General features: G+C 55.9%; 3 protein-coding genes across 13 annotated transcripts in view; 2 read left to right on the forward strand and 1 right to left on the reverse strand.

Moving 5' to 3' along the window:
• Positions 1-3,081, reverse strand: part of HDDC3 (HD domain containing 3) — a 10,877-nt gene extending 7,796 nt beyond the window's left edge. Inside the window, exons 1-4 of one of the 2 annotated variants that reach the window (XM_006058257.3) lie at positions 2,939-3,081; positions 2,562-2,617; positions 2,214-2,454; positions 1,466-1,917 (exon numbers count right to left, since the gene is read on the reverse strand). In XM_006058257.3, the coding sequence (XP_006058319.1) occupies positions 1,787-1,917; positions 2,214-2,454; positions 2,562-2,617; positions 2,939-3,050 (540 nt within the window). In that variant the 5' untranslated portion in view covers positions 3,051-3,081 and the 3' untranslated portion in view covers positions 1,466-1,786. Of the gene's footprint in view, positions 1-1,465; positions 1,918-2,213; positions 2,455-2,561; positions 2,618-2,938 lie in introns of those variants that run through there. The other variant, XM_045163823.1, reaches the window with a different exon arrangement.
• Positions 3,082-6,370: 3,289 nt separating this feature from the next.
• UNC45A (unc-45 myosin chaperone A) lies at positions 6,371-21,237 on the forward strand. Of its 4 annotated transcripts, none has more exons than XM_044933203.1 (20): positions 6,371-6,521; positions 6,756-6,917; positions 7,104-7,140; positions 7,425-7,600; positions 9,569-9,673; positions 10,146-10,313; positions 11,451-11,619; positions 11,877-12,047; positions 13,128-13,299; positions 14,578-14,878; positions 16,079-16,173; positions 16,411-16,552; positions 16,928-17,068; positions 17,557-17,684; positions 17,876-17,942; positions 18,355-18,468; positions 18,669-18,784; positions 20,089-20,206; positions 20,311-20,466; positions 20,622-21,237. In XM_044933203.1, exons 1-20 carry the CDS (start codon positions 6,516-6,518, stop codon positions 20,877-20,879), a joined length of 2,802 nt encoding a protein of 933 aa, XP_044789138.1. In that variant the 5' UTR covers positions 6,371-6,515; the 3' UTR covers positions 20,880-21,237. The 4 variants fall into 4 exon arrangements, with proteins under 4 accessions (XP_044789138.1, XP_044789137.1, XP_006058321.2 ...); XM_044933202.1 differs by having other exon boundaries at positions 6,416-6,566; XM_006058259.3 differs by having other exon boundaries at positions 6,416-6,566; positions 9,569-9,661.
• Positions 21,238-22,259: 1,022 nt separating this feature from the next.
• Positions 22,260-23,921, forward strand: part of RCCD1 (RCC1 domain containing 1) — a 37,672-nt gene continuing 36,010 nt past the window's right edge. For 2 of the 7 annotated variants that reach the window (XM_044933216.1, XM_044933214.1), the window contains exon 1: positions 22,261-22,966. The gene's annotated coding sequence lies outside the window, so the exon portion shown is untranslated. Of the gene's footprint in view, positions 22,967-23,921 lie in introns of all 7 variants that reach the window. The other 5 variants (XM_044933219.1, XM_044933217.1, XM_044933218.1 and 2 more) reach the window with 5 other exon arrangements.

Below are 23,921 nucleotides of genomic sequence, written 5' to 3' on the forward strand. Positions count from 1 at the left end.
GCATTCAACCCAGGCCCTTGGCAATGACAGCACAGAGTCTTAACCACTGGACTGCGTGGAAGGTCCCCAGACACATTCCCAGCCCAGCAAAAGCCAAAGTAAGCGTACAAGTACATTGTGAAGCCCTCTATCATCAAGAGATTTAAGGTAGTGATGTATTAACATTAATTTCCTGATGTCGATGGTTGTACTTTGGTTTATATAGACTATTTTTGCTTGCCTTGGGTGTTTGTTGCTGCTCGAAGGCTTTCTCTAGTTGGGGCAAGCAGGGGCTACTGTTCGTTGTCGTGTGCAGGCTTCTCATCGTGGGGGCTTCACTTACGGAGCACAGGCTCTACGCGTGCGCAGGCTTCGGTAGCTGCAACGTGTGAGCTCAGTGGTTGCAGTGTGCAGGCCCTAGGGCGTGGGGATAGTAGTTGCACCACACCTTGTGGAGTCTTCCTGGACCATGGATCGAACCCTTGTACCCTGCCTTGACAGGCAGACTCTTCACCACTGAGCCACCAGGGAAGTCCTAGCATGGTTGGAGTTAATCTCAATTGTGGTCAATCTTGTTAAAAAAGGCCCACGGTGGCAAAAAGAGGGATTCTGGTCTTGATCTTGACACTACTCCTCTGTTTAATCATTAACAGGTCTTCTCACCTCTCTGAGCTTCGTATTTCATCTTTGTAAAATGAGAATAATCCCTACCCTGCCTATCTCATCCAGTTATTATAAAGAACAGATTAGGAAACACATGTGAAAAGAAAACATCAATCACCTTGTGACCACAAAGTGGCCTTTGACCAAGCAACCCTCCTCACTCCCGCAAGTGTACCTGTTTAGAGTGGGCTAATAACCCTCAGCTGCTCAGCAGCGATCAACACCACTTCACTTGATCCCTTCAGGTGGATGCCTCAAAAAGCTCTGCTCCTTCTCCCAGACCCTGATGGGTTCCAAGGGTTGGTCAGTTCCGGGGGCACCCAGAAGTTCCTGTTGCTTAGCAACGAAAGGAATCAGAGATGGGATGGTGGTGAGAAAGGGTGGGGTGCTAACCGAAGCAGGTTTCCGTGGCAACCTGGGGTATGAGGGACTCTCCCCCTCACAGGCCCTATCACGTTGCTGCTGGGGACTCTGCTGAGCTCAGCAAGACCTGCCAGTAAGCAGGGTGGCACTTCTTTCCAATACATATGTCAATACATCCGTCACCTTCTTTCCCACCCGACTTCCTCAGCGAGGAAGCCTACCAATTTCGGAGCATCTATGTGTCAGGCACGTCACCTAGCTCAACCCTGATAATTATACAACCTATCCCACTGATAAGGAAACCAAGCTCCAAGGGGTGCAGGCCCTCAACCTGAGGGACCTGTCCTGGAGGGCACACAGTTGGAACCCTGCCCTACTGAAGGGCAGATATCTCCTCCTGACACACACACATCGGTTCCCCACTGGGGAGGCTGGAGGAGGAGCAGCAGCAACTCGAAGCTTTATCCAAATGTTTTATTTTGTATAATGACTTTCAGACCAGCATTTATAGATAAGCCTAAGTCCCTGAGGGGCCAGAGATCCCACCGTGCAAAACAAACAGACCCAAGGCCTGAAGAGGGGCAGTGAATGCATTAGAAATACATGGGGTGCATCATCCCACAATCTGGGGCTCAGTTAGTAGATCTTCAGACTCAGAAAAGACACGTGTATTTGGTCTCTAATATCTGTGCTGAGAGAACCAGGGAGGGAGCTTGGGAGGCATGGAAAGGCTGAAGTATGCATCTTCTCTGGCCTGGGCAACGATGGCTCCAAGTACCACTCAGAGTGTCAGCCCCCGCTCCTTAAACAGCTGCCTTAGAGCCTCTTCCAGCTGTCGGTTTGTTCCCTGGAGCCCCTTCACCACCTGTGCTGCCCACTCGAAGTATTCCTGGACTCGGTGTTCAGACCATCCTGCACAAGAGTGGACAGAAAACCGCTCGTGTTGATATCCAGGAGTGCCCTGGATTTTGCCCACTTCCTGAGGGGCTTGGCGCAGGGCCTTGAGTTCCTGATGGATTTGTGCTGAAAACTTCCCCTTGGCCCAGCTTCTGTATTTCTACTGTATGAAAGATCAGAGGGGTCTAGTAAGATTAGTCTAGGGAATTAACAAGAACACTTGGGCTTTTATTCCAGGGGAACTGACCAACCTGTGCCTTCAGAAGATAGATACCCCTTCTTTCCCTCAGAGCAGGTGGGGGAGAGCGTACCCTCTGGGGTGCAGCGATTCAGGTCCCTCAGATTGTACAGCTTATCTGCCAGCTTCACCAGTTTAGCTCCGGGGCTGCTCTGGGGTGCGTGCTCCACCTGCAGCCGCTTTCTCTCCAGCTTGGGCAGAGTCTTGTCATCTGTCACCTCCTCCACCAGGCGCCGCACTTGGTCCCCAAAGTGCAGCTCCACCTCATCCAGGGTGGTGTCTGTGTCCTCCACTGTGTCATGGAGCAGGGCTGCCTGTGGACAGGCTCCCACTCAGTCCTGGGATGCCTGCCACGGGGTGCCCGAAGCTGATTGGGGCCCGTGATCCCCAGCCTAGCCTCCTAGCAGAGGAGGAAAGTTACCTGTAATACCACAATGTCAGTGATCCCCGCCTCGTGGGTCAGGATCCGAGCCACACCTGACGGGGCAAAGCAGGAAGTCAGGAGGGGGTTCAGGGCCGCGTGATGTGGGTTCTGCAGAGCCAGAGGTGGCCGCCCCTCACTAGCGGGGTGACCTTGGGCACGTCCTTTACTTTTTTTTTTTTTTTTTGGATGTCCACTGTACACAGGGAACAGCCATGCCGACCGCTCCAGGTCGCTGTGAGTCTTAAACACGAACTGTGCCTGGTACAAAGTTAGGTACCCACTAGGTGCCCGAGGAGCTGCACGCCCTCCGCGTTCCCTTCCCGGTCCCCAACCCCTGGAGGCTACAGCCTTGGCTCCCCCGGCGGAGCGCCCACCGATAGGGTGGTTGATGTAGGGGGTCCCTTCGGGGTCCTTCCGCCGCTGCCGTTGGTGCTTGCGGGCCGCGAAGTCAGCAGCCTCCAGGAGCTGGGCCACCTCGGAGCCCATCGTGCAGGTGGGGCGGGTACCTTAGGTCCCAGGCGCCCGGGGAGCGTGGATCCAGCGTCCACAGCGCCCCCTGGCGCCGCGGAGGTCCGGGAGGTGGTGGAGTCTGGTCCGACGGATTCTTCCGGGTCTGATGGGTGGGCCTTGGGTGTAGGAAGTTGCTGCCCACAGCTTCGCAGCTGCTAGTTAACTGTGCTTTGCCGAGGGTGCATGAAGAATATGGCCTGGCTCTCTGGGAGCCCGCAGCCTAGGCGAAGGAGGAAAACAGACAAGAAGACAGTGGCCTCACTGTGTCCGGAGCAGGAAGGCGCAGAGGACTGTCCTAACTTGGTGGGAGAGCAAATCACTTAGCCTCTGGGCGCGAGACAACTTCTCTGGGGAGGACCCTCTCCCGCCATGAAAAGACAATTTTCAAGCTGCCAATGCTCTGAACATTCTCAAAGTGCTCTAAAAATAGTTGTCCCTGCAAGAATGGCCTGGTTGCTATGGGCAAAGGAGCCTCACACTAGGGCCCAGAAGACCCCTGGGGTCTGCTGCTGCTGCTGCTAAGTCCCTTCAGTCGTGTCCGACTCTGTGCGACCCCATAGACAGCCCACCAGGCTCCCCCATCCCTGGGATTCTCCAGGCAAGAACACTGGAGTGGGTTGCCATTTCCCTCTCCAAGGCATGAAAGTGAAAGTGAAGTCGCTCAGTCCTGTCCGACTCTTAGCCACCCCATGGACCGCAGCCTACCAGGCCCCTCTATCCATGGGATTTTCCAGGCAAGAGTGCTGGAGTGGGGTGCCATCGCCTTCTCCGCTCCTGGGGTCTGATCTAGAAATTGGAGCTTACAGTGGAGCCTCCGTGATGGTTTCAGATAGACTCCCAGGCCGCAGTGCTATTTCTGCAGGAACTGTTTTCTTTGCTCTCAGGTGCCAGGAACAAAATCTGCATGTCTTTCTTGTGCCATGAGGGTTCCTACTCCAGTCCCCAGGCACTGCTGTGGGGCCCCTGGGCTTATGAGCGTTGTCACTGTTGTTCTGAGAGCATTACGTTGTCAGGCCTCAGTAGACACTACAACCACACAACACTGTGGACTGGTGGCCTCTGGTCTTTTGGAGAAATCCCCTGTCTCAGCAGACAGTATCTATGAAGTAAGGTTTGCTGAGACCGGAAGACCCTGGAAGAGCTGTCCCTGTGAAGTGGAGTTGGCTGATTGCTAAGTTTACTCCAGTTGATTAGCAGCTTTTGTACTTTGGCTGGTAGCTGGGGCCCATGAGGACTCAGGAGACAAGTTAATGAGAGCGCTCGCGCTTGCTTTTCAGCTAGTCTTGGTGGTTGCCACGATGCAGAAGTTAGAGAGGGAAGCCCCAAATGCTGGAAACAAGGTCTCTGGGGCCCGAAATAGAACAAGCTGAATCCCCATAGCTTCCATAGCAGCCTGAAAGTTAAGAGTGGGTGGAGAGAAACATATCTGGCTCTAAACGCATGTCTGTTCTTCAGGCTAGTGGCTCGACTCGGCTCATTCCTCATTCGGCCCTCCAGCCTTCTGAGCCTTTTCCCCTTCAGCTCAGAGAACCTTAGGCAGCATGGAGTCACAATCCCCATATTTTTCAACAGAAGATAGAAACTCAAGTCACTTTCATCTCTCGCTAGAGGTCTGTGACAGAGAAGCTTCAGGTTTGTGTTGATGGTGCTTTAATTTTTATTTCCTTACTGTCTGCATCTGTGGCTTAAAAATAGAGCTGTTAGGGTTTCTAGGACCAGGGCCGAGGTGGAAGTGGAGGTGACCTCTCATGGGCTTCCAGAGGCGGTCAGGCCCTCTGCTGACAGGCTTGTCAGCGGGGCTACTGCTGTTCTTCAGCTGGATGACGCCTGCTCAGCCGGCCTCCCTCTCAGGTACAGCGCTCTCCTCTGCCCACCACCCCCTCTGGTACTTAATCTTTTAGCAGGTATAGGCTACTCTGGGGAGCTGGTGAGGAGAGAGAAAGCCTGCCTTTCTGATAATAGTTGGCCCCTTTTACTCTCCAAAAGGGATGAGTGGGATGTGGGTAGATCACTCCTGCCTGTCTCCAGCCCCCCTCGCCCCTCCCTTCAGCTTTGGCCCACCACCCCCACCTGTGCCAGACCACCTGGGACGCTGACGGCCATCGCTACCCGGGTTTCTTCTGCCCTCGGCTCTCTGACACTCCGGAGGAAGCCTACTGCTGCCACACGCAGGCTGCAGGGGGCTTCTGCTGCACTCTGGCTGAATTTGAGGCCTTGAACCAGGTCAATCTCTCTGCCCTTCGGCCTCCTCCCGTCTTCAGGTAAGAACGCCAACCCCAGAGCCCTGGAATGCTGACAGGGTGTTCCAGTATCTTGGACTCTGTTCCTAATTTCTGGGGTGGGAGGCTTGTAGTTTACAGATCTCAAACCTAAAATCACCTAAATACATGATTACAAAACAATCTGTGAAGGAAAAGTTCAGGGGGCTGTGAGAACCGGTAACAGGGAGTCACTGTAGGTGTTGTGTGGTAGGTGGGGTTGGACGGGTGTCAATACTGAAAGGAGTATCTGGAGCAATCATGTATTAGCAGTTCAGTCGCTCATTCGTATCCGACTCTTTGCGACCGCATGGACTGCAGCACGCCAGGCGAGCTTGCTCAAACTCATGTCCATTGATGCCATCCAACCATCTCATCCTCTATTGTCCCCTTCTTCGCCTGCCTTCAATCTTTCCCAGCATGAGGGTCTTTTCCAATGAGTCAGTTCTTCGCATCAGGTGGCCAAAGTATTGGGAGTTTCAGCTTCAGCATCAGTCCGTCCAGTGATCAGTCCGAAGTGAATATTCAGGACTGATTTCCTTCACGATTGACTGGTTGGATCTCCCTGCAGACGGGGTTTGATCAAACATGTATTATCGTCGGGGTTTTCAATCCTGAATCTGTCCGTGGATGACTTCAGGGTACCTGTGAGCTCCCTGAATTTGTATTTACACGTTCTGCACTTTCCTGGGTAGCTTTCTCCAGACTCTCGGGGGCTCTGTAACGCACACGATGCGTCGAGAACGACTGGGACCTGCATCCTGATACCCTACCGTCTCTCACAGGGGTCCGGGCCCGCTCCTAGCGCTGAGCCTTTACAGCCTGCTGCTCGTGGCCCTGATGACTGCAGACCTTGTGCATTTCTGCCGCGTTCGGGGCCGGGGCCGGGGCCAATGCCGAGACCTGAGCCCCAGCAGCGACCGGCGTCCCTCTAGGTCCTCCACCGCGCGCCCCCTGCAGGTCTCGGCGGGAACAGACTAAGCGCGCCCGGGACTTCTTTGCGCCTGCGGACCGGGGCCGAGCACCGCCCCGCGCCTGGCGCGCCCTCTCCTTGGCCCCGCCCGTTCCCCGCCCCGGCCTCTGACGCAAGACTGGGGCAGGGCAGCCGGCGGCGGATTCCCGAGCCTCCATCCACCCTACTCCAGAGACTGCGCCTGCGCGCGCCCGGGACGTCTGTGGCGCGATGACTGTGAGTGGTCCAGGGACCCCCGAGCCCCGGTCGGTCGGCCCCGGGGTGCGTACCCATTTACCCATACCCCTGGGCTATCTCCACTTCTCACCTGCTCGGACGATTGCCGGGCCGCTTCCTCCCTCTCAGTTTGGCCCTCCGTGGGACTCGCCCACGACTCTCAGCGTCCTCTCCCAGTAGCTCCCCGACTCACCCTGAGCCCACCTGCGACGTTTCCACGCGTTCCCTCCACAGGCCAGCTCAGTGGAACAGCTGAGGAAGGATGGCAACGAGCTGTTCAAATGCGGGGACTACGAAGGTGCCTTGACGGCCTACACGCAAGCCCTGGGTCTGGGCGCAACGCCCCAGGACCAGGCCATTCTGCATCGGAACCGGGCGGCCTGCCACCTCAAGCTGGTGAGGGAGCCGGCTGCTCTTCCCCTCGCCTGCCCGGGCCTCTTTTGCCCACCCCGCCGGTGCTCGGGCCCCCACACTTGTCACATGGCCTTTGGGCCTTTAGGTGACTCGAGAACAACCCTGTTGCCCAGTTTTGCCCGAAAAAGGAGATGACCAGCAACTCAAGCCCTGTTCTTTCTGTTTCAGGAAGATTACGAGAAAGCAGAAACAGAGGCAACCAAAGGTAGGGGAATGAGGGCCCTTGGGTGGAGCCGTGGGGCTTCTGGGGTGGGCAGCCCTCACTTTTTCCTTTTCCTTTCACCCCTAAAACACATCTGCCTTCTTTTTCTCTCCCCCACTTCCCTGGGCATCTCCTTTTCTGCAGCTACTCTGACCTTTTCTGAGGCTGAAATACTGAGCCCCACATCCGTACCCCCACCTTCCTCTAGCCCTCGAGATCTTTCCCTACTGCTCTTGCCTGGAGATGGTGGCCTCTTGGGTGCTGACAGAGCTCCTGTTTGTGCTCAGCCATCGAAAAGGACGGCGGGGACATCAAAGCACTTTACCGAAGGAGCCAAGCCCTAGAGAAACTGGGCCGCCTCGACCAGGCCGTCCTTGATCTGCAGAGATGTGTGAGCCTGGAGCCCAAGAACAAAGTTTTCCAGGAGGCCCTGCGGAACATCGCGGGCCAGATTCAGGAGAAGGTATGTGAGTAACTGGGAGAGCGAGGCATTGACCAGTGGTAGAGGGGCACTGGAAAGTGGATCTGGAGCAAAGGTATAATCACATATCTCTGAAGAGGGGATACTGATGGCAAATGACCTTATAGAAGGATGTGCAACCTTGTCAGTGGTCGCGAAAAAGCACATTGAAAGAACAGCAAGGTGCTATTCTTTTCAGTGATCTGTTTGGCAAACATTTTTTAACGTTAAAAAAAAAATGTATGTTTATTTTTGGCTGCTTTGGGATTTAGTTGCCGCATGCAGGATCTTTGATGCATTGTGTGGGCTTCTCTCTAGTGGTGCGTGGGCTCCAGAGTGGGCGGGCTCAGTAGTTGTACGTGGGCTTAATTGCCACTCTGCATGTGAGATCATAGTCCCCTGACTAGGGATCAAATCCATGTCCCCTGCATTGGAAGGCAGATTCTTTTTTTTTTTTTTTTTGGAAGGCAGATTCTTAACCACTCGCCACCGGGGAAGCCCCATGTGGCAGACATTTTAAAGTTCGTACACATTGCTAGAACGAGGGAGACAAACAGTTATAGGGTGAGGTTGGGGGGATCATGGGCTTTTTCATGACTGCTTCCAGCTCCTTTGGGAGTCCTTTAGTACATCTTTCAAATTTGAGCATATACTGTGATTCAGCATGTTTTCTTTTTGCTGTCTTCCCTAGAGAAGCCTCGTCCATGTATGCAAGCAGGTGTGTGTATGTTTGTTTCAGCCTCGTTCGTAGTAATGAAAAATTGGAACTTGCCAAAATGCCCAGCAATAGGGGAACGGCTAAACAGATTGAGTCACATCCTTATTACAGATACCTACGTGTAGTTATTGAGAATAGGCAGGTGGTCATGCAAGGATGTGGAAAGCGGACAGTGTGATATCATCTATGTTAAAACAATCTCCCGTATGTGCACCCAAAATAATACCATGTTTTTTTCCACGGGTACACTTGGGTATGTCATTACAAAGGAAAATCTTTTAAAAGAGAAACATCACAGTGATAACAGTGTGACTGCTAGGGAGAGGAACGGGCTTGCAGGGGCTTTTCAAAAGAGATTTTGCTTCATCTGTTTATTTTTTAAAATAAAGAGATGATGTTTGTATGATTCACATTTTTAAAAATTGAGAAGAGAATCTAAAGAGCATCATTAACTATTTTCAAGTTGAAATTAGCCTGACAATTGGGTGTTAATATGCTGACCCAGTGGAAGCAAGTAATATGATGGCAGACACCTTATCAAAAGATTGAGACCTGGGGAAGCAAATTATTTTCCTCTCAGCGTCAGCTCTGTTTGATCTGCAGGGGCTGCCTCGAGCTCTGTGTTGAGAAGGATTAGGAAGCAGGTCGCCTGGGCCTAGGAGGGGACGGATCGGTGGTGTCTGCCATGGATGCAGGAGGGGCAGTGGTACACACGGGTTAGGCATGTGTGCTATCCACGCCCAGAACCCCGGGGAAGGAAAAGGCCTAGGATGAGGTTGGTCATCAGATTATTTTAAAAATCCATCAAAAAGAGAATCCTTGACCTAAACAGAGTACCAGCAACTTCATCATGACCTGCTGGCTCCCTTGCAGGAGGTATAAATGCCGATTCAGTGCCATGGGCCGTACACCCGGACTGCCACACAATGCATGGCCCCCTGGGAGTGGGTTTTCTTGTGGCTAACAGGACGCCACCCTTCTGAATGGAACTGCCTTCAGCATCGGCACCACTTCCTGCTGCCCAAGGAGGAAACAGCTCAGAGAAGAAAATAGCCCAGGGAAGTTTGGGAGAGGCTGCGAGGCGAGTCTCTTCCTGCCCAAGGTAGCTGGGTGCGAGACCTGGGCCCAGACATCCATGCTGTGCCCTCCAGAGTCAGGAGCCAGGCCTGGGGAGGAGCTGGAGAGAACAAAGAGGAAATACGTTGTCTGGGCCCAAGAGGCGTTTCCTCCCATGCTTTGCTGGTCTGTCGTAGGTGAGATACATGTCCTCAACGGATGCCAAAGTGGAGCAGATGTTTCAGATACTATTGGACCCACAAGAAAAGGGCACCGAGAAAAAGCAAAAGGTAGAGACCTGGGTGAGTGGGGCGGAACTCCCCTAGTGCTGCCCAGCCCTCCCTGTGTGTGTGTGATGGCCCAGGAGCCCTTGCTGGCCTGGTCTGCTAGCACGTCACTCCTTAGGTGGTGCCGCTGGGCGCACAGAGCCTGAGTGGGGGCTCAGAGGGCCTGGGGCCTCAGTGTGGGCCACGGAGAGGGAGCCAGTGTCCCTGGAGCACCTACTGGTGCTCAGGTCTCATGCCAAGAGCCAGGTGCACAGAGGCGTCTGAGTCACAGACTGCCCTTCAGGCTTTGCCAGGGACTTAAGACTCCGTTTATGCTAACCATCAACTCCCAGAGCGAGCTCTTCCCTCTGCCTCCAGAGGGGGAAGCTGATGTTCAGAGCGGTGAAGTTCATGGCCAAGGCCCCCGAGCTCAGGGGGAGCAGTGAGGTTCAGGTGGTCTTCTCTCTCCGTGCCGTGTTCGTGTCACAATGTGCTTCCTTTGACGCAGGCGTCTCAGAACCTGGTGGTGCTGGCCCGGGAGGATGCTGGAGCCGAGAAGATCTTCCGGAGCAATGGGGTTCAGCTCTTGCAGCGCCTGCTGGACACGGGAGAGCCCGACCTGATGCTGGCAGCCCTGCGCACCCTAGTCGGCATTTGCTCTGAGCACCAGTCACGGGTGGGTGTGGCAGAGGGTCTAGCTACTGTCTCTGACAGTCTGTCTGTCCATCCACTCACGTGGGCTCTTAGTTCCCTGACCAGGGATTGAAGCTGTGCCCCCTGCATTGGAACCACAGAGTCTTAACCACTGGACCCCCAGGGAAGTCCCATAGCTCTCAACTTACAAGGCAAAGTATAAGGAGACACATAACAAGAGAGGCAACATTAAAATGACAAAAAGACCAACATGATTTGGGACAAAGTGAGGCCAAGAAAGAGTGTAAGCAGCCCGGGGACACTGAGCACGTGCATCAGAAGGTCACAAGTGTCGCCCTCGGCTCTTCTCAGAGGTGCCTGGTCACTGATGCCCTCCTTGTCCCTGTGGTAAAAGCACGCTGCTTGCAAAGAACGGACACCTGTCCTTCCCTCGCCACCAGGCTGGCATTTTGCTTGGACAGGGGTCCTCACAGTGTGTGACGTGGTCGGTCATGTGACCCACAGCATCTTCACCATCGAGTCAGTGACCGGATATGCCGGGCAGGACCCTGGGATGGTTCTTCGTGGAGATTGTGGGTGTCCCGCACACATGGTTCAGCCAGCACAGCCCTGTGTCAGGCTGGTGTCAGCAAGTCCCTGCTCTGGCTCTTGCCTGCACCAGCTGGACTCGGGGAACAACGGCTTGACCCTCAGTAGGTTTTAGAGGAGCCCACAGTTCCTAGATCGGGGTGGAAATGTGAAACATTCTGTGAAAACTAGTCAGGCCAAGATCGGGCTCTGTTTCTGGGTCTCCCAGAACTAAAACTGGTAAAAGCACATGAATTCTGCCCACCTCCTGCAGCCTTCCTGGGATCCCTTTGGGATCTTTGTTTCCCGACCAGGGATTGAACCAATACCCCTTGCAGTGGAAACTCAGAGTCTTAACCACTGGACCGCCAGGGAAGTCCCTGGAGTGTTTTCTTTAGGAAGCCCTTCCAACAAGAGAATCCGGGTATCACCCAGGTCTCACCCTCAGGCAGACCTACTGTGCCTTCTCGGGGAGCTGCTTTTTCCACTCACGTTTTCTCCCCTCTGGCCACCCTCTGCGACCCCCAGTTAGGGATCACTGAAGCTGCCCTTTGCCAACCGGAAGCTCTGTCTACCTCTCTCCCCCCACCAGACAGTGGCCACCCTGAGCGTGCTGGGAACCCGGCGGGTGGTCTCCATGCTGGGCGTGGAAAACCAGGCCGTGTCCCTGGCTGCCTGCCACCTGCTGCAGGTTATGTTTGATGCCCTCAAAGAAGGTGTCAAGAAAGGCTTCCGCGGCAAAGAAGGCGCCATCATTGTGGGTGAGTCGGTGGAAGCCAGTCTGTGTCCTATGGGTGTTGATGTCTTTGGGGGGAGCAGCCAAGCTGGCTGCACCTGCAGTTTGTTCAGGAGAAAGGCTTGTTGACGGTATTTCACTCTAGGTTCTAAGGGCCTGGGGCGCCTCTGGGGTAGGCTAGAAACCAGCACCCAGCTGCAGGTCCCCTCGCCCTACCAAGGAAGTCCAGGGTCAGATGGGGCTGGGCCACTGCAGAGCCAGTGAATGTCTTCCTGTTGCCAGATCCCGCCCGGGAGCTGAAGGTCCTCATCAGTAACCTCCTGGAGCTCCTGACGGAGGTGGGGGTCTCGGGCCAAGGCCGAGACAATGCCCTGACCCTCCTGATTAAAGTGGTGCCCCGGAAGTCTCCCAAGGACCCCAACAACAGCCTCACCCTCTGGGTTATCGACCAAGGTAGGTGACAGAGTTTGAAAAAGAGAAAGGTACTTCCCTGACAGTCCCATGGTTAGGACTCTGCGCTTTCACTGCCGAGGGCCTGGGTTTAATCCGTGTTTGGGGAACAAAGATCCCATGTGGATCCCACATGGCACAGCATATAAATAAGTAAATAAATAGAAATACAGGTAGATAGGGCTTCCCTGGTGGCTCAGATGGTAAAGAATCCTCTTGCCAATGCAGGAGACATGGTTCGATCTCTGGGTTGGGAAGATCCCCTGGAGAAGGGAATGGCAACCCACTCCAGTATTCTTGCCTGGAGAATCCCATGCACAGAGGAGCCTGGTCGGCTACAGTCATTGGGTCCCTAAGAGTTGGACACAACTGAACGGCTCACAGTTATTGGCCATACGCTTATAGGTAGGTAAAAAAATAGACCAAGCATATGTGTGGCATGTCGCTCGGATGGCTGGGCCTGCGCGACCCCAGGAGCGACTGCACCCAGCATGTGTGTCTGCACTGAAGCCCATGTGTCCCGTGCTGTACCCTTCGGCAGCATTGGATGCTTCAGCCATGTGCGTGTGCACCCACCCACACGGCGAGCAGGCCCGTGAGCAGGTTAACAGGGAGGCTGGGCCAGCTTTCTGTGTCAAGTTCTTTTCATTGTGTGTGTGTTACTTCTGTACATGGGGGGGAAATTCTTACAGTTTAATATAGAAGTTCACACTTCTCCTTTCCCTAAAGAAACATAAGGAAAGGTTGGCAGAGTCCCAGTGTGAGCACGCCTGTTGGGTACTCATATTTTCTTGTTATCCCAATGATCCTATGAGGCATGAGGTTATTTTCCCTGCAGTTTTGCAGCTGTGAGGAACCTCTAAGCTCCAGAGCATCGGGCTCCACAGGCAGGGCCAGCCCACAGGCCTTAAGTTCTGAGGTCCTTTGCTGACCCCAAACCTGCCCTCCCGCAGACAGCGGGTCCGCCAGCCCGATTTTGTGAGCCAGCCTGTACTCTGTGAGCTCGTGCGAACAGAGACCTCTTCCCTTCGCCCATTGGGGTTGGAACTCGTGTTCTGCTGTTTGAATAGGGTGTCTTTTCAGGTCTGAAGAAGATCCTGGAGGTGGGGGGCTCTGTGCAGGACCCTCCTGGGGAGCTCACAGTGACAGCAAACAGCCGCATGAGCGCCTCCATCCTGCTCAGCAAGCTCTTCGATGACCTGAAGTGTGATGCCGAGAGGGAGAATTTCCACCGACTCTGTGAAAACTACATCAAGTAAGGGAGCCCTCCTGTAGCCAGGGCTCCCTCGAGAGCGCTGACTCTTTGGGGAGAGACAGCAGTAAAAAGTTTCCCATCAGAGAAACGGCCTTGGGGAGGACTTGTGAGAGTCAGAGTGGTCCCAAGGGCCACTTGTTGTTTCAGAGTCCCTCTGCAGGGATGTTCTTTCTTATTTATTTATACACTGCTTAGCATATCAGACGGAGAAGGCAATGGCACCCACTCCAGTACTCTTGCCTGGAAAATCCCATGGGCGGAGGACCCTGGTAGGCTGTAGTCCATGGGGTCGCTAAGAGTTGGACACAACTGAGCAACTTCACTTTCACTTTTCACTTTCATGCATTGGAGAAGGAAATGGCAACCCACTCCAGTGTTCTTGCCTGGAGAATCCCAGGGACGGGGGAGCCTGGTGGGCTGCCGTCTGTGGGGCTGCACTCTTAGCACCCACGTGGAGTCGGACGTGACTGAAGCGAGTTAGCAGTAGCAGTAGCGTATCAGATCTGTTCCCCGACCAGGGCTCAAACCCATTCCCCTTGCTGTGGAAGCACAGTCTTAATTACTGGACCGCCAGAGAAGTCCCCAAGGATATTCTTTCTTATGTCAGTTCTCCTCCAGTGCAGCTGGCTCATTGCTAAACAATCTGCCTGCCAATGCAAGAGATGAAAGAGACACAGCTTCAATCCCTGGGTCGGGCAGATCTCCTGGAATAGGGAATGGCAGCCCACTCCAGTATTCTTGTCTGGAGAATCCCATGCACAGAGGAGCCTGGCGGGCTAAATCCATTGGGGTCACAAAGAGTTGGACACAAGTGAACATGCACAAGCTCTCAAGCTGTCTAGTGCAGCCGGTATCCTCTAGCACGTAGCGTGCACCGAGCACACGCTGTGTGTCCATCCTGACACACCAGTGCTGCTTCACAGCCCTCACCCTTAAGGGCTCACAGCTAGGAGCAGACTGATGGATGACAAGTCATGGAGTGAGTGGCCCAAGTTCGGACCTCAGTGACCACAGGGAAGGAGACAGGGTGGCGTGGGTGACAGCCACCTGCGTCAGATGGCAGGTCATCGGGGGTGGGGATGGGGCTCGAATGAAAGCCTGGAGGAAGAACCCCGGGGGCTGCCGTCCAGAGGGGTGGTGTCCTGGTCTTCCCGCTGGCAGCTTTTCTTGCTGCTGTTGCCCACATCCTGCAGATGCCTGGCCAGGGGAGGAGGCGGAGGGAACGGCAGTCTCTTGGTGCTGGCTGCGATGTGACAGCTGCTGCCCTGTGCCCCGCAGGAGCTGGTTCGAGGGCCACGGGCTGGCCGGGAAGCTGCGGGCCATCCAGACAGTGTCCTGCCTCCTGCAGGGCCCATGTGACGCCGGCAACCGGGCCCTGGAGCTGAATGGCGTCATGGAGAGCGTGATCGCCCTGTGCGCCTCAGAGCAGGAGGAGGAGCAGCTGGTGGCCGTGGAGGCCCTGATCCATGCAGCCGGCAAGGCCAAGCGGGCCTCATTCATCACAGCCAACGGCGTCTCACTGCTGAAAGATCTGTACAAGCGCAGCGAGAAGGACAGCATCCGCATCCGGGCGCTGGTGGTGAGACGGGCAGGCCTGGGCTGAGCCAGCAGGCGGCCAGGCAGGGGGCCCCGGCTGGCCCGTGTCTCAGAGTACAGCCTTAGCACATGCTTGGTGAAAATGGGGGACGTGCAGGGCCTTGTCAAAGGGCCTCCCTGATCACTCAAGACAGTAAAAAAATCTGCCTGCAATGTGGGAGATCTGGGTTCCATCCCTGGGTTGAGAAAGTCCCATGGAGAAGGGAATGGCAACCCACTCCAGCATTCTTGCTTGGAGAATCCCATGGACAGAGGAGCCTGGTGGGCTACAGTCCATGGAGTCGCAGAGTTGGACACAACTGAGCAATTTTCACTTTCAGGGCCTTGTCAAGGCCAGAGCAGGGCCCTGGCTTCTCCTGGGGAGGAGGAGGAGGTGAGGCTTGGACAGAGAGGACCTCTGAGAATGCAGGGCAGCCTGGGCTGCCCACTGTGGGCGGTGGGAGCGGCTCTAGGAGGAGTTTGGAGGACACTCTAGGCCAGGCAGGTCTGGGGGCTGTGTGAACAGGCTGGGCTGCCAGGCAGCCCCCAGAGCCGGTGTCTAGGGAACACCTGACCTCTGTGCGCCTGCTGCAGCCCTGCCCCTGGAGGAAGCCGGTCCTTCCCTTTGGGGCACCTCGTCCTGGGTTTCTCCCTCCCATGGGGGTCCTGGCCTTGGCTGAGGCACCTGTCTTCTCCCCACACGTGTCTTAGCTCTGCCCGTCAAGAGCTTCCTTGGTGTGAGGTGGGAAGGAATAGAGCAAGTCCGGTGCACATCAGCGGGGGTGGGGCCCGGGCCAGCATGTGGTCAGCATGTCAGTCTCTCCCAGATGCTATCACATGGCCACCCTAGCAGTTGGTTTTGTGGGCTTCCCAGGTGGCACTAGTGGTAAAGAATCCGCCTGCCAGTGCAGGAGACATAAGATATGTGGGTTCAGACCCTGGGTTGGGAAGATTCCCTGGAGGAGGGCATGGCAACCCACTCCAGTATTCTTGCTTGGAGAATCCCATGGACAGGAGCCTGGCAGGTTGCAGTCCATAGGGTCGCAAAGGGTCGGACATGACTGAAGCGACTTAGCACAGCACAGTCCAGCTGGTAGCCTGGTAGGGGTGTGCCTGGCCCCCAGGAAGCCTGGCAGAGTGCTGGGGGGAGCCCTGCCCTGCCTCCGTCCCTTGGCCAATAGCTGGTTCTCAACCTCTCTTGCAGGGGCTCTGTAAGCTCGGCTCGGCCGGAGGGACTGACTTCAGCATGAAGCAGTTTGCCGAAGGCTCCACTCTCAAGCTGGCCAAGCAGTGTCGAAAGTGAGTGGTTTAGCATGGCCGTGGCTCTGTGCCTCCTGGCCAGACTTCAAGAGAAGAGGGGAATCCTCACTGCCCTGTCCTCCCCAGGCAGACCCTCCACGTGAACTGCTTCCGTATGTGGTGGGGATGCCCCAACCACTGGCTTTTCCCCCGTGGGTCCTGGGGTGCCCCTCCTACTGCTCCCCCCGCCACCCCCCTGCCCGTTCTGGTAGTTATCAGTGCCCTGCACGCCCCCAGGTGGCTGTGCAATGACCAGATGGATGTGGGCACGCGGCGCTGGGCAGTGGAGGGCCTGGCCTACCTCACCTTCGATGCTGATGTGAAGGAAGAGTTTGTGGAGGATGCGGCTGCCCTGAAGGCTCTGTTCCAGCTCAGCAAGGTAGCCCCTGGGCTCCTGCAGTCGTCCAGGGACACTGACTAGTATTAGAGCCCAAAGGGCTTTCTTGGCAGGTGTGGCCAGCGGCGTTTGTGACACAGGGCTGGTAGCCCGAGTGACTGCCCTGTGTGGCCTGGGTGTCTGACCTGCAGCAGTGGTATCAGAAAGGGTGCTCTCTTAGGAGGAGTTGGGGAGGTCAAGTGCATGAGCTCCCAAAGTCAGGGCCACCCTGGGGCCTGGGAGGTGCCCGGATTCATCCTGGTGCCCAGGGGGCCCAGCCGAGGGTAGAACTGGGAGCCTGGGCAGCGCTGACCCAGGTCCTGCTCTGCCCCCGGGCTGGCCGCTGACGGCCCCTCTGCCCCCCGCGCCCTCCGGCAGTCCGAGGAGAGGTCGGTGCTCTTCGCTGTGGCCTCGGCGCTGGTGAATTGCACCAACAGCTACGACTACGAGGAGCCAGACCCCAAGATGGTGGAGCTGGCCAAGTATGCCAAGCAGCACGTGCCCGAGCAGCACCCCAAGGTGAGGGGGCCCCAGCGTCATGGGGGCCTGTTGACCTGAGGCATCCACAGCAGATGCACTTCTGTTTAAGCGGGTTTCTTTCTCTTTTAATCTTTTTTTAACTTACTTTATGTATTTATGTTTGGCAGCACTGGGTCTTTGTCGCTGCCCGGGCTTTTCTCTAGCTGCGGTGAGCAGGGGCCACTCTCGAGTTGCCGTGTGCAGGCTTCTCGCTGCGGTGGCTTCTCTTGTTGCAGAGCACCGGCTCCAGAGCTCAGGCTCGGTAGTTGCGGCACACGGGCTTAGTTTCCTGCAGCATGTGGGATCTTCCCAGACCAGGGATTGAACCTGTGTCCCTTGCATCGGCAGGTGGCTTCTTAACCACCAGACCGCCAGGGAAGTCCTCTTTCCCTTTGTTGTCATGCCCATCAACATGTGTCATGAGAAGGGTTCCCCTTTCCCCTGCTTGATCGGCTGAGGTCCCTCTGCTCAGCTGCCTGCTTCCCCAGGACAAGCCGAGTTTCGTGCGGGCTCGGGTGAAGAAGCTGCTGGCGGCCGGCGTGGTGTCAGCCATGACGTGCATGGTGAAGACCGAGAGCCCTGTGCTGACCAGTTCCTGCAGGGAGCTGCTCTCCAGGTGAGCCTTGCCCCCTGCCCGTCAGCCTCCCCGCTGCTGATGAAACTACAGAGGGAGCCTTTGCTGGTGCAGTGGGCTCCTGGAGCAAGAGGGGCCACCCGCCTGCCAGTCTGCCTTTGCTGCACCCGGGAGCGGATGGTCTGCCCACCAGAGCCCCGGCCCGCCCGCCCAGCCTGGCACTCTCCCCGCAGGGTCTTCCTGGCTTTGGTGGAAGAGGTGGAGGACCGCGGCACTGTGGTTGCTCAGGGAGGGGGCAAGGTAAGCTGGCTCAGACTCCTTCAGGATGGGCCGTAAAACATGACTCAGTGGCTGCCACAGCAGAGCTCGGTGTTGGATGGGGACAGAGAAGTGTCATTAGCAGCCAGCAGGAATGTCTTCCTGACGCGTGAGTGATGCTGAAGGGCCCTGGACTTTGTGCCTGCAAGGCTCTGAGGGCTCCTGTGTCATTGACCTTCATGGCCCTGTGCGTGGCACAGTCCATGTCTAGCCCTTTATAAGTGTTTCCAGAAGCGTCTGGGTAGCTTGCCGGGGGGCCTAGGAAGTGAGAGGGTGTGAGTGGGTGTGTGGTCAAGCCCGGGGAGACAGACGGGAGAGGCAAGGGTGGCACAGTCAGGGCCTCGGGCCTCACGGTCCTGGCTGTACCCTGGGTGCTGATGGGCCCGTCCCACAGGCTCTGCTCCCACTGGCCCTGGAAGGCACCGACGTGGGGCAGACGAAGGCAGCCCAGGCTCTCGCCAAGCTCACCATCACCTCCAACCCAGAGATGACCTTTCCTGGCGAGCGGGTGCGTGTCTTCCTGCCCCAGCCCCGGCTTGTCCTCCACCCCCTCAGTGGGCCCTCCTGGCCTTTGACTTGGGCTGTGGCTCCTCCGCAGGGCCCCGGGGTGGGCGTGGGCGACCTCTCGGGGGCTGGACTCCCATCTGCAGGGCCGGTGGGGTCGGGAGAGCCGGGGCGGGTAGCCCTGATGCATGGGTGCATATGCAGATCTACGAGGTGGTCCGGCCCCTCGTCTCCCTGTTGCACCTCAACTGTTCCGGCCTGCAGAACTTCGAGGCGCTCATGGCTCTAACGAACCTGGCAGGGATCAGCGAGAGGCTCCGGTGAGGTCCGCGGGGATGCGGGACCTGGGCAGGGCACCATGGTTTAGACCATTCCCAGGAAAGCACTTTACAGTTTTTTTTTGTCGTTATTCATTTACTTATTTTGTTTTTGGCTGTGCTGGGCCTTAGTTGCTGCACGCTGGCTTTCTGTAGTTGCGGTCAGCGGGGGCCACTCCTCATTGCGGTGCACAGGCCTCTCTTTGTGTTAGCTTCTCTTGTAGCAGAGCACAGGCCCTAGGGGCCCCGGCACAGGCTTCAGTAGTTGTGGCACGTGGGCTTATAGTTGCTTCTCAGCATGTGGGATCTTCCTGGACCAGGGATCGAACCCATGTCTCCGGCATGGCAGGCAGATTCTTATCCACTGGACCACCAGGGAAGTCCAGCACTTTAGTTTGGAGAGTACTCCTCAGCTACTTATTTGCCAGACAGGCCAAGAGGCGTGACTTGTATAGTGTTTTGCGAGAGGGCAAGGACCTAGGCCGTAAGAGTGCAGGCCCTGGAGTCAGACCACCTGGGTTCAAATCCTGGCTTTACTGGTTGTTAGTGTGTAACCTCTCAAGTAACTTAACCCCTCTGAGCCTTAGTTTCTACCTCTGTGAAATAGAATGGTTATATACCTATCTCATGGAGTAGCAGTGAGGAGGATTAAATGAGAAAATACAGGTAAAAGCATTGACTACCTAGATGCCTGACTCCCAGCAATGTGTCCAAGCAATATGTATTAGCCACGTCACTAATGGTGAGACTACTCAGTCTCAGTCTCCTCTTCTGCAAAATAGCGGTGATAATCACACGAGCACCTTCACCATAGGGCTGTGGTGAGGATTTTTTAAAAAATATTTATTATTTGGCTGCGCCAGGTCGTAGTTGCAGCATGCAGGATCTTAAGTTGTGGCATAGGAGATCTAGTTCCCTGACCAGGGATGGAGCCTGGATCTCCTGCATTGGGAGCATGGAGTCTTAGCCACTGGACCGCCAGGGAAGTCCCTGTGGTGAGGATTAAGTAAGATCGTCCAAGTGCTGGGTCAGGGTGAGTGCTCGAACGTTAGATGTTAGCATCGCCATCATCCCCCCAGGTCTCCTAACTCCTAGTTGAGAGCATTTTCCAAGGTCCCGCGTGCTGTCTCCTTGGCCGGGTTAGACGACTGGAAACCACTGCCCGGTGGCTTCAAACCTGCGCAGGGCGGTCTCTGCATATTGCCCAGGGAGATCCTTGGCCCGTCTTGTTGTATGGGAAAGGGGGCCAGGGAGTGACGGATGCAAACGCTCTGGTGATGCCGACGCTTCCGCCCTTGGCCCCGCAGGCAGAAGATCCTGAAGGAGAAGGCCGTGCCCATGATCGAGGGCTACATGTTTGAGGAGCACGAGATGCTCCGCCGGGCAGCCACGGAGTGCATGTGTAACTTGGCCATGAGCAAGGAGGTGAGGGCTGGTCCAGGCGGTCACACCAGGAAGGCACGCAGGAGTACCCGGCCCGGCTGGGCTCTGCCCCATCTGACTTGGTCCCTCCCCGCTTCTGGCCACAGGTGCAGGACCTCTTTGAAGCCACGGGAAACGACCGGCTGAAGCTGCTGGTGCTGTACAGCGGTGAGGATGACGAGCTGCTGCGGCGGGCGGCCGCCGGGGGCCTGGCTATGCTCACCTCCATGCGGCCCTCGCTCTGCAGCCGCATCCCCCAAGTGGTCAGTGCCTCTTCTTGGTGGAGCCGGGGGAGGTGGGCCAGGAACCCCAAGCCTGCTGGCGGTCGGTTGGTGGGAGGCAGCCCCAGGGTGTGCGGGTAGTGTTCGCTGCTGGGGTTCCCTACTGCTCCGTGGTCACACTGCCCTGTTTCTGGCAGACCACACACTGGCTGGAGATCCTGCAGGCTCTGCTTCTGAGCCCCAGCCAGGAGTTGCAGCACCGGGGTGCTGTCGTGGTGCTGAACATGGTGGAGGCCTCGAGGGAGATCGCCAGCACCCTGATGGAGAGCGAGGTGCTGGAGATCCTGTCGGTGCTGGCCAAGGACAAGGAGAGCCCGGTCACCAGGGCGGCCACAGCTTGTCTGGGGAAAGCCGTGGAATATGGGCTTATCAAACCCAGCCAGCATGGAAAATGAGGGCCTGCCTCTCGCACACGCTACCCATTGCAGCACAAGGAGCAAGGACAGACTGGCTGGTGGGGGCTGGGATGCAAACGCCTGGCCTCTCCTCCCCAACTGCCCTTTGATGTCCTCTGTTCTGAGTCAGGGAGCATGTTCACAGCCCTGCGCTCCCAGCACAGCCTCCGGGTGCACGCAGCAGGACACTTTTTCCTGTACTACTAAGACAGCTGGGAATGAGGACAGCTTGTCCTAATTCAGCCTGTGGGTTCCTGGCATTGGGAAGGACACAGCAAGCAGCCTCACCAGCTACGAGCATCACCCGAACCTGCTAGCAGGACCACTTCTGAGCCTTTAATAAAAGCTTGTGGAGGGATTTCATTGTTGTCCAGTGCTTAAGACTCTGTGTTTCCAATGCAGGTTCGATCCCTGGTCAGAGAACTAAGGTCCCATGTGCCAGTGTGGCCAAAAAAATACAAGTACATGGAACTCAAGTATGTGCTCTGTCAGCGGGCAGGGATGGCTGGCAGTGGGCCAGAGTATGGAGCAGGAGCTGGGCATGATTGAGTAGTATGCGCAGCTTTACAGCAGCACAGCCGCCTCTAGGGAAGGGATCAAATGGATTCCTACCCCAGGTCCGCTGAGTTGCTTACCCCTGTTAGAGGGTCAAAGGGTAAACATTGGGGAGCAAATCAGTATTTAGTTACATGGATATAAATGCATTCAGTACAGTCGCTCAGTCTTGTCCAACTCTTTGTGATCCCATGGACTACAGCACACCAGGCCTCCCTGTCCATCACCAACTCCCAGAGTTTACTCAAACTCATGTCCATTGAGTCGGTGATGCCATCCAACCATCTCATTCTCTGTCCCCTTCTCCTCCTCCCTTCATCTTTCCCAGCGTCAGGGTCTTCCAGTGAGTCAAATTTTTGCATCAGGTGGCCAGAGTATCGGAGTTTCAGCTTCAGCATCAGTCCTTGCAGTGAATATTCAGGACTGGTTTCTTTTTGGATGGACTGGTTGGATCTCCTTGCAGTCCAGGTCTCTCCAAGAGTCTTCTCCAACACCACAGTTCAAAAGCATCAATTCTTCGGTGGTTAGGTTTTTTATAGTTCAACATTCACATCCATACATGACTACTGGAAAAACCGTAGCTTGGACTAGACGGACCTTTGTTGGCAAAGTAATGTCTCTGCTTTTTAATACGCTGTCTAGGTTGGTCACAGCTTTTCTTCCAAGGAGCAAGGCTTTCATGGCTGCAGTTACCGTCTGCAGTGATTTTGGAGCCCCCCAAAATAGTCTTGTCACTGTTTCCATTGCTTCCCCATCTGTTTGCCATGAAGTGATGGGACGGGATGCCATGATGTTAGTTTTCTGAATGTTGAGTTTTAAACCAACTTTTTCACTCCTCTTTCACTTTCAAGAGGCTCTTTAGTTACTTGCTTTCTGCCATAGGGTGGTGTCATCCACATATCTGCGCTAATAGGTCTTTCAATACTTCTGCCTTTGTATTGAGAGTTCTCAACGGCCTCCAGTCAGGGAGAACTCGGGATCTAGGGTTGGGAAAACGCTGAAGAGAACCCCAGTAGCTGAGCCGTGTTGGAGAGGGCCACCGCAGGTACCCCCACCTGGCTGGGCGGATGGTCCCAGAGCGCCTGCTTCCGCTCTGCGGGCCAAGCCCAGCTTGGCTCTCATTGGCTCACGGAGGTAAGTGACAGACTCCAGAGCCAATGGCTGGTAAAAGCTGCCCGCCGCCCGCCTAGTACGACCGAGGCACGTTGGAGAGCAGAGTCACGCGAGTTAGAAGCGAGCTGCCGCCCGCCTCAGACTAAAAAGAAGGACTGGCAGCACTCGTCCCTGGGGTCGCTCGTAGCCGATCCCTTAGTTCTTTGTGAGTGTCCCCCAGATGTTTCTAATACGGGCTCCGCGGCCCCGTGCGAGCTTGCGGGGGGCGGGACCATCTGGTCCAAGCTCCGTTTTGAGCCACGCCCGCCGGCGGTTTGGCCCACTCCCCGCCCGGGGCCGCCTCGGCGTAGCGGAGGCCTCGGGACCGGTTCGACCGAGTTAGGACTGAACAGGCCGCGGCCGGAATTGCCCGGACCCAGGTGAGCACGTCCATGGCCGCCCGCCCTGTGCGGGGAGGTCACGCCGCTCTCCGGCGATTGGCCCCAGGGAGGCTTCCGAAGCCAATGGGCGCTTGGCTCAGGACGCGGCTCTTCAAACCTTTCCTTCCTGGCTGCCAGCCGAGTCCTGGTCCGGCTGTCGACCGGTTCCTGGTGGCTGCCCTGCCTCCCGGCCTTTCCTCCCTCTAGACGACCCATCGGATCGAGCTGCCTGAGGGGGTGGAGGACACAGGGTCAGGATTAAGGTCAGAGGCCTTCTTGGGGGTGGGATTGGCCCAGAAAGGGTAGGAGCCCAGGCCTGGGTCAAGGAGAGACTGCAGGATCTGGCTTCAAAGAGTTAAAAATGCCATCGATATTCTGATTAAGCCGAACATGCTGTACGCAGAAAGGGCATCACCGTGTCACTTGACTCTGCCTCTGTCTCCCCATTTATGCGTGAGGGCCTTGAAAGCAGACAGCGGTGCTTCTCATTGACTTAGAATAAGGGATCAATGCAGTCCATAGGGTCGCAGAGTCTGACATGACTTAGCGACTGAACAACGACAAAAAAGATCAATAAATGCGTGTGAGATGAATAAATGAGTAGACAAGGTCCAGTTGAAATTGTGTTTACATAGGTCCCTAAAAACCCAGTGACCATTTTAAAAAAAACTTTTATCAACTCTCAAATACTGGATTTAATAAGCTGACACTGTGTGCTTACCACGCTATGTGCCAGCACTTTAAACCTTTATTTGTATCTGTTCATAGCAATTCCACAAGGTAGGTACAAACATCACCCTCCCCTGCTGCCCAGCTTTGTGCAACTGAAGAAACTGAACTGGCCTGAGAAGAGCTCAAGTCAATTGGCTAAGGACACAGGCGCTGCTAGATGCAGAGGCAAACTTGTGAGCCCTGGAACCGGTCCTGCCCCATCCAGGGCATTGCCTTTGCCTTT

Source organism: Bubalus bubalis, chromosome 20 (genome assembly GCF_019923935.1).
Source record: "Bubalus bubalis isolate 160015118507 breed Murrah chromosome 20, NDDB_SH_1, whole genome shotgun sequence".
NCBI classification, from domain to species: domain Eukaryota; kingdom Metazoa; phylum Chordata; class Mammalia; order Artiodactyla; family Bovidae; genus Bubalus; species Bubalus bubalis.

Bases quoted from the DNA above. Each gene is read 5' to 3' on its own strand.
- UNC45A (XM_044933202.1), top strand. From the start codon at position 6,516: ATGACTGTGAGTGGTCCAGGGACCCCCGAGCCCCGGTCGGTCGGCCCC. The intron at 7,141-7,424 runs GTAGGGGAATGA...GTTTGTGCTCAG, and splicing joins AGAAACAGAGGCAACCAAAG to CCATCGAAAAGGACGGCGGG. The intron at 12,048-13,127 runs GTAGGTGACAGA...GTGTCTTTTCAG, and splicing joins CCTCTGGGTTATCGACCAAG to GTCTGAAGAAGATCCTGGAG.